This window comes from Elephantulus edwardii, unplaced genomic scaffold (genome assembly GCF_000299155.1).
Source record: "Elephantulus edwardii isolate Elephantulus edwardi_28Jun2011 unplaced genomic scaffold, EleEdw1.0 scaffold00287, whole genome shotgun sequence".
Taxonomy (NCBI): domain Eukaryota; kingdom Metazoa; phylum Chordata; class Mammalia; order Macroscelidea; family Macroscelididae; genus Elephantulus; species Elephantulus edwardii.
Window position 1 is genome coordinate 1,383,647 of NW_006400037.1, and position 9,339 is coordinate 1,392,985.

Genomic DNA, 9,339 nt, shown 5'->3' on the forward strand with positions numbered 1-9,339 from the left:
CCCAAATATTCACAATTAAAAAAAACATCCTAGTAAAGGAAAATAAAACCCTGTTTACTGAGATGAGGAAGTTACTCATTTAGGGACAAAACTCCTAATGCTCCACATGACAACGACCATACTAAGTAAGGAAACACAAAGGGCATATAGACCAAAAATTCACTGCCATCAGGTCAGAATGAGCTCATAGCTGACTCTCCAATGCATTTGCAGAGGGTGTAAATTGCACAGTTTATTGCTCATTGTTCTCTCAAGAAGCAGCTGGTGTACTCAAATCACCAGACACATGCGGACTATGGGTCACAGTTTTCCTACAAACCTGTACTAAACCTGACTATATTAACATCACACCACCTATTTGTTGAGAACCTATGTGGCAGTAGAGTGTAAGACCCTGGGCCAATGTGGGAGGTGAAAACATTGTACTGAAAAAATTGAGAAGCCTAGCACTGGGAAGGTAATGAATCCCTGAGGACAGCACCACAGTTCAAAGGTATCAATTCTTCTTCTGTCTTCCTTAGTCACTGTCCAGCTCTCAGATCCACAGCGAGTGACTGAAAATACCAGATGCACATTAGTCTTCAAACTGCATTCTTTGATCTTCTGAAGCAAGCATTTCAAATCCTGCTCCATTTCAGCAAGCAAGGTTGTGTGTGTCATCTGCCTTGTGAAAAAAAGTTGTGAAAAAGTCTTCTTTAAGTCCTGATGCCACACTCTTTAGAGTCCAGCTTCTTGATTTATTAGCTCAGCATACGAATTGAATAGGTAGGAAGAAAGGATAAAACCAGGCACACACCTTCCTGATTTTCAATCATGCAATGTTTCCTTGGTCAAGGTGTAGGTTTTGAATAAGCGTAACTAATTGTTCTTGGGTTCTCATTCTTTTCAGTGTTAGCCATAGTTTACCACGATCCACACAGTCAAATGTCTGCATGATTATTAAAACATAATAGGCATTCTTCACTTGAATTCTCTGCTTTCACCCACAATTCATCTGATAGCAGCAGTGATATTCTGGGTGTCATGGTCTCTTCTAAAATCAGTTTGAACTTCTGGTAGTTCTCCATTAATATACTGTTTGTTCTAGCCATTTTTTTTCTTTAGCAATATTGTGCTTGTATGTGATATTAATGATATTATTTAATAATTTCCACCTTTTGTTGGATCACCTTTCTTGGGAATGTGAACAAATATGGATGGATCTTTTCCAGTTAGCCCGCCAGGCATCTATGGTTCAAATTTTCTAGCATAGACAAGTACACATGCCCAGGCCTGCATCTGTTAGTTCAAACATGTCAACTGGTATCCCATTGATTCCTGGGGTCTTATTTTTTTGCCAAAACCTTCAGGGCAGCCTGAACTTCTTCCTTCATTACTACTGGCTCTTGTTCATATAGTCCATAGTGACAATTAACAGAGGAAGGGGTTTAAAATCATTTGGTAAATTAGAAAATGACAGCAAAGGGGCAGGCAGCATTCTAGTCTCTTAACGTTGTTGTTGTTGTTGTTGTTGTTTGTTGTTGTTGTTGTTAAGTGCCATCAAGTCGTAGGTGACTCATAACGATCCTATGAACGAAAGACCTGAACGCTGAACACTTGTATAACTGTAATCTTTTCTCCAGGTCCATAGGGTTTCCAGAGGCAAGCTATTTTGGAAGTGGATGCCACTCCTGCTTCCAAGCTTGTTTTAATTGGGGAGCTCCACCAACACTGTCTACTATGGGTAACCGTTATCACATTTGACACATCAATGTCACAGAGTTCAGCTTCACAGCAACCATGAATTACCTCTGTACAGCAAGTGGACAGAACAGGGCGCTATGACCTAGAAGAATGATCAAAAACAACTAAAAACAGGCCTGAGGGCCATGGATTAAAGTCACCCACCTTTGGCTTGGTAGCATCATTTTCTGTCCACTAGGCTAACTGATCTCTCTCTCTATGCTGCTGTTGTTGTTAAGTGCCATCAAGTCATAGGCGACTCATGGCGACTCTATGAACTAAAGACATAAACGTTTGTTTACGTTTCATCCTTTCTCCAGGTCCATAGGTTTCCGGAGGCAAACTATTTTGGAAGTGGATGATTATGAAATTGGTCATATAGATGAACCTCAAATTCAATTTTCAGATGACTATCATAAATGAATTTTCAAACTCAAGAATCAGTAAAGGAACAAAGCTTTTCTGAAGATAATTAAAGAAATATAGTGGGCGGGGTGGGGGGGAAGAAATATAGTATGCTGAGTGAGCCATTCAAAAGACAAGACTTCCTTCCAGACACTATTCTGTGGTATGAACCTGGAACTCTCGACTTTGTTAAAAGTGGATGTGAAGACTGCCTATAACTTTTATGATATCTGTGCCATTGTGCCAAAATTTATTACAAAAAGGTTTACTAAATTTAACTTCTTATTAAAACCTCTAATAGATGATTTTACTACATCTTTATTCTAAATTCTATTTTAAAGGATCCATTGGATTTAAACAGCAAACTATAACAAAAATGATTGGCTTTTGCATACTAAGGGCTAAGTAAACATGAATAGACTGTCATTTTGCATATTAACGTAAGAATAATTATTAATATACTCAGTCAGTTGTTGCTAACTAGTCCATGAATTAGATGGTCTTTCAAAGATTAAAATATAGCCTTTCATTTTAATAAAAAAGAGGTACTCCCATGAACTAAAAAATTATACATAATTCTTAAGAACAATCATTTGGGAGTAAACCACTCAGTAAAGGGCATATAAACCCAAGCTGAGGAGATCCAGGTCTATCTCTATGCTGGAAACAGATACATCACTTCTCCAGAGTCTGAAAACCCTGGGTTCAGTATCTTTCATTCAACATTTCTTGCTCTAAATCCTTGGTAACCAAGATACTTTTCTATTGCTAATTAAGTTTCTGACAGATAATTTCTGTAACAGAAACAGTATCTTCACTAAATGAAAAGATACTTTTTAAAAAATCATTGTATCTTTCAATATGTATAAATAAACTGGCTTTCTGATCATAAAACATATTTTTAAGTGATGCAGGAGGTAGTGAGGTTGCTTTTGTGGTTGTTATGTACTGTCGAGTCACTTGTGACTCACAGCAACCCTATGTACAACAGCCCTAAACCCTGTTCTATCCTTTGCCAATCTCACTGTCTCAGACATGCCTTTCCCCGTTACCCCAGTGACCGAATCAATCCATCTCATCAAGGGTCTTCCTCTCCTGCGCTGTTCCTCCACCCTTCCAAGCATGATAGCCCTCTCCAAGGACTGGTCCCTCCTTGGGACATGCTCAAACTATGTCAGACGAAGCTTCAGAATCCTTGCCTCCAAGGATCAGAGCAGCCTGGCTTCACCCTCTTGTTCGTTCTCCTATTAGTCCATGGTATATTTAATACTCTTCTCCAGCACCAAAGCTGAAAGGCATCAACTCTCTTTCTATCATCCCTAGTCATTGTCCAGCTCTCTGAAGCATAGCAAGTAATGGCAAAGACCATGGCGCACGTTAGTCTTCAGATGGACATTGTTTCTCCTCAGTACCTTGGCGAGGTTTCTGACAGCTGGCTTTCCCAATGCAATTTATCTTTTAATTTCCTTGCTACTGGTACCAGGAGCATTGATTGTTGAGTCAAGCAAACTAAAGCTGTCAACAATCTCAATCTCTTCATCATCTCTCATGATAATGCCAATCAGCCCAGTAGTGAGAATCTTTGTTTTCTTGACTTTGAACTTCAATCCATATTGAAAGCTGCAACTCTTGACCTTCTACAGCAAGCACTTCAGGTCCTCCTCAGTTTCAACAAGCAGAGTTGTGTCATCTGCATAATGCAGATTTTTGATGAGTCTACCTCCAATCCTGATGCCACACTTCTACTCAGCCTCCTGGATAATCTGTTCTGCATACAGATTGAAAAGATATGGAGATAGAACACATCCTTGACACACAACCTTCCCAATTTTGTACTATGCAGTGTTTCCTTGCTCTGTTCTGATGACTGCCTTCTGGCCCAGATATAAGTTTCACATAAGCACAATCAAGTGTTCTGGGATTCCCTTTCCTCTCAAAGTCAGTTTGTTGTGATCCACACAGTCAAACACGCCTTTGCATAGTCAGTGAAATACAGATAGACATTAATTTGGTACCCTCTGCTTTCAGCCAAGATCCATCTGACATTAGCTATAATATCCCTAGTGCCACAGCCTCTTCTAAATCCAGCCTGCACTTGAGGCAGTTCTCTGTTGATGTGCTTTTGGATGATCTTCAACAGAATCTTGCTTGCATGTGATTTCAATGATATTGTTCAATAATTTCCACACTCTGTTGGATCACCTTTCTTTGGAATGGGAACAAATATAGATGTCTTACAGGCAGTAGGTCAAGTGGTTGTCCTCCAGATCTCTTGGCACAACTTGATGAGCACATCCATTCATGGGGTCTTGTTTTTTGCCAATTCTTTCAGAGCAGACTGAACTTCCTCCTTCATCAACATAGGCTCTTGCTATATGTTGTTCCATTACTTTGTGAAACCTGAGTAAACAATTTCTCAAAGTTTGAAGAGTAAATTATGACTAGTACAATAGCCAGTATATGACATTATAAAAGAATTCTTTTCTGAGTAAGACATCTATTTGGTACGGTTTTTTCTTTCATTCCCCATACTTTTATAATTGTTTTTTGCATTCTGACTATGTAGCTTTGTTATCAAGTGCTGGTGTTCTCGGGATGTTGAAAACTCTTAAATCATGACAGATGGAGAAAAGACTGAAACTGTCAACTATTTCATCTTGCTTAGATCCACAATCAATATAACATTTAGTAAAATAATAATAATAATACCCTAGGCACCAGTAGGCAGGATATCAGTAGATGTATTGGACTGGGAAAGTCTTCAGTCAGGGACTTCTCTAAATTATAGAGGAGTAGTGATGTCTGCTTGAAGACCTGATTCAGGCCATGGTCTTTTCACTTGCTATGCATCTGAGAGCTGGACAATTAAGAACAATGACTGAAGAACTGATGTCTTTGAACTGTGGTGTTGGAGAGGAGTACTAAATATACCAAGGACTCCCAAAAGAACAAACAGATATGTCTTGAAGGAAGTACAACCACAATGTTCCTTGGAGTCAAAGAAACAAAGTTTCATCTCACATACTTTGGCCATGTTGCTAGGAGAGGCTATTCCTTAGAGACGGGTATCATGCTTAGAAAGGTGGAGCACTGGTAAAAGAGAGGAAGACCCTCAACTAGATGGATTGACAGAGTGACTATAGTAAGGGGCTCAAGCATGTCAGAAATGGTAAGGATGGCACAGGATAGGACAGGGTTCAGAGCTGTTGTTCATAAAGTAACTACAAGTTATACTTGACTCATCACCACCTAACAACAGCAATCTCTTACAGAGAGTTCTAGTGGCATAGTTCCTAGCATGTTGTACCACTAACTAAAAGGCCACTGGTTCTAATCTACCAGCAGCTCTGAAGCAGAAAGACTAGCAGTCTCTTTCCTTTAAAAATTATAGCCTCAGGGGAGCTCTGGTGGTCTAGTGGCAAGAAGCTGCAACTACAATCCCAGAGGTGCATGGTTCGAATCCACCAAATGCTCTGCCGGGGAAGGAGGGGCAATCTCCTCCTGTACCAGTCAGATTTGATTTGACGGTACATGCACACAAAAATAATAAAATAAAATTTAAAAAAAATTATAGCCTCATGGCTTCTGGAGCCCCCTCTGTGGAGAAGGCTGGTGCCAAGGGAGGGGAAACTGAGTGCTGGCTGGAAATGCCTTCACTTTCCAACTACGTGGCACTGCTGTCAGCCAGTATTTTGTGGGGACCCAGCGGTGTCCCCTGTATTTCATTGTTAGGTGCTTTGGAGTTGATGACTCATAGCGACTCTATCTATGAACTACAGATCTCAACTATAAGGGGGATTCTGCCAACTTCCAATACCAGAACTGTGGGACACTGCTGTCAAACAGCTCCTGCGTGGAGGTGGCAGTTTTCAAAACTCCTTTAGTTCCCAGAAAGTCCCTGAAACCATCTGTAAAAGCAAGGACTGCGCTCTTCAAACCACCATGCAAGCTCTGGGATATTGTCAGCCTGACTGCTATGCAATCCATCAGATGAGGTTCATGTGTCAAGTCACCATTTGTGTTTTCTTAAAAAGTCAGCAGTTATAATTAATGTACCTTGATTGCATGTTTGGCCAATTTTGGACTGCAAAACTTGGTAAAAATCTTAAGTTTCCTCCTCTTTAATTATTGTGATTCTCAACAAAACCACAGAAACATGTGGCTTAGGGGCTTCAGTTCTTCCAGCTATGTGCCCCCTGCCTTCACCCTTTCTGGCCTATCCTCCATTCCTGTGTGTCCCCATCTCTGCCTTTTCCCTTGGCATAAGGAGGATATAAGAACTGATGTCTTTGAAATGTGATGTTGGAAAAGATCATTGACTATCTCATGGACTGCCAAAAGAGCTAACAGATACATCTTGGATAAAGTGCAACCAGATGACAGCAAGGTGACAAAGCTTGTTTCACACACTTTGGGCATGTTGCTGTTGTTTACCTGACCCTCCAGCAGGCTTTCAGAAACAGAAAATTGTACAGGAAATTGCTCATCTTTCTCCCACAGAGCATCTGATGAATTCAAACCACATGCCTTTGGGATTGCAGGACATCTTCTAACTGCTAGGTCACCAGAGCTCTTGTGTTGTTGAGGATCACTGAGTCAGAATTGACTCATACTTGACCCTCCAGCAGTTTTTTAGAGGCAGTATATCCCCCAGGTGGAGATTGCCCACCATTCTTCTGCAGAATAACTGGTGGATACAAACTGTGTACCATCAGGATGTCAGCGCAATTCCCTAGCAACAAGCCACCAGAACTCCCTAAGGAGACTATTCATTGGAGAGGGACATCATGAATGGAAAGGTGGAGAAACAGTGAAGGAGAGGAAGATCTCAACCAGATGGATTGACACAATGACTATAGCAATGGGCTTGAGTGTGTCCAGAGATTGTGAGGATGGCACAGGATAGGACAGGGTTCAGATCTGTTGTTTATTCTGATGGATTGTCTTTTACCAATTTGAAAATATTTCACCCAATTTAAGAACAAGATGGGGGGGGAGGGGCAGGGAACAAGAACAAATTGGACTCTTAAGCAAGAGAATAAAGAACCTTGACCCAGCAGCAGTGAAATGTCAAGGTATTTTGAGTCTTCTCATAAGGAGTATTCAGCCCACCAACCATGCTGTCATTCAATAACTCCAGACCCGGGCTCCCATCTTGGCCCCTCTGCATCTGAAGTGTGCTGGGAGGGGAAGGAGGAGTTCCCATCAGGTGGAAATTAGAGAAAAATGGAGACATGAGTATTAAACTAGTAGCTTTATTGCCCTTTAAAAAAAAATTATAGCCTCAAAATCATGAAAATGATTGTATGAAACACAATGTGAATGGAGAATAGTGTGAAACACAATGTATACAAACTTTGTAAGCCAATCAATTTGGGAAAAAAGTGAAAAAATTTTTTAAAGTGAAAAAAAACGACAGCCTCTAAAATGAAATGGAGGGTTACTATGAGTTGGCATGAATTCAACAGCAATGGGTTTGGGATTTAAACTTCTTATAAGGAGTTCCTGGGTTGGAAATTTGAGTCTATCTGGAGATGCCTCAGGGTGAAAAAAATTGCATAGTAACCTACATCCAAAAAAAAAAAAACCCTTCTGAAAAGCCTATGGGTGCTAATTCTCTGACACACCTGGAGTCACTGGAAATTGATTCCTGAGCAACAGGTTCCAGTTTTTGTTTGCTGGCTTGCTTGCTTGGTTATTAACCCTGCACAGTAACAACAACATAAACCAAAGATGGAATGATCAGTCTGGCAGTGACTGACTTCCAAAAGTATAAAAATAAAAAATTCTTTCAGAGGACTGAATGGATTCATTTTCAAAAAACAATTAAAGAATAATGATTTTAAGTCACTTCTGATTTAAAAGTAAAAAGGCACTCACCAGTTTACGCCATCTGCCTCAACCCACGCAAAGCGGTACTCGTTAACCCGGAGCATCAGCTGAAGGCACCCAGCAACACACTGCACATACTGAGAACTCTACATAAGAAAATGTGTAAAGCTTAAACAGTAGAAGGCATTAACAGTCAAAAGACCAAACACAAACACTGCTATTAAAGAAAGTCAGATTTTGTTTATTACTAGTGTTTGTTAGCATCAGAACATCTAATATTTCCCACTGTCTTCTCAAAAGTCAATCCTAACATTGCTTTTATCTCCACCTCTTAGAAACAAAGATGATTGCATCTCCCAAACTAAACCCATACAATTCAAGACTATTAACATATATTTAGGGAAACCAAGAAATAAGTAGGGTCCCCGGCATGATCTCTTAACTGTATTGCTTTGCAAGGTTTCATCTACTCTTGAATAAGGGCACCACATAGAAAATATCACTCTACACGACCATAAAAATATCAAAGAACAGTAAGATTAGCAATAAAGTAAATGTTTTGGGGCAATCCTATACTTTAATGTCCTGGGGCAAGTTACTAGACATCTCCAATACTAAGTTTCTTCATATTCAGTGGATATGTCACCATCTGATACCTTGAACTGAGTACTCTATGGATTAGGTGAAATAGCTCATTAAGCATACAGTGAGATGTATCACAGAAATACAATAAACAGGAATTTTAAAAAGATCATAATAACATATAAAAAGTCTAAGTATCTTTTTATAGGAAAATATTTTCATAAAATATAGAAATACTACAATTAAAAATATTATAAATTCAACAGCATCATCTCTGAGAAACTGATCAACAGTTGAAGGTTAAGATAAACAGGCTTTATCCAGGAGGTTGCAGGTCCCAACTTTTGCCAAAGCTCAGGAGAATCTGTGGCCATGGCTGTTCTCTAAATATTTACAATGAGCTTTACTGTAATTAGAAATGGAGAAACGAGGAATCTGCAATTTCTTAACAAAGAACATGCCAAATTAAAAAAAAATCTATGAAGTAATCATTAATGTTCATTATATTAATTCACAAAACCTAACACAATGATGTTACTAGACTGTTTTCTAATTTGAACAATATTCTTTATAACACCGAAGAAATTCCAGGCACTCAAATTTACAAAATATACATAACATTGCTTATAAATACTAAATGCTATAAATAACATTTAGAGGAATAGTCAAAAGTTGCCAAGAAAAGATGATCTTAGGTTTTTACCTAGAAAATGTTGAAAAACTGTTGTAAAAAGTACAATGTTACGGCACTGAAGTCTATGGGGGAGAGAATAGTCTAAAAGTATTATATTTTAGGGC

The 9,339-nt window shown here is 39.3% G+C and overlaps 1 protein-coding gene across 1 annotated transcript in view; it reads right to left on the reverse strand.

Annotated features, from left to right (window-relative positions):
* LOC102866574 (V-type proton ATPase subunit H-like) overlaps positions 1 to 9,339 on the reverse strand; it is a 130,933-nt gene that overhangs the window by 63,608 nt on the left and 57,986 nt on the right. Inside the window, exon 7 of the mRNA XM_006900537.1 lies at positions 8,008 to 8,105. Coding sequence (XP_006900599.1) covers positions 8,008 to 8,105 — 98 coding nt within the window. The remainder of the gene's footprint in view (positions 1 to 8,007; positions 8,106 to 9,339) is intronic.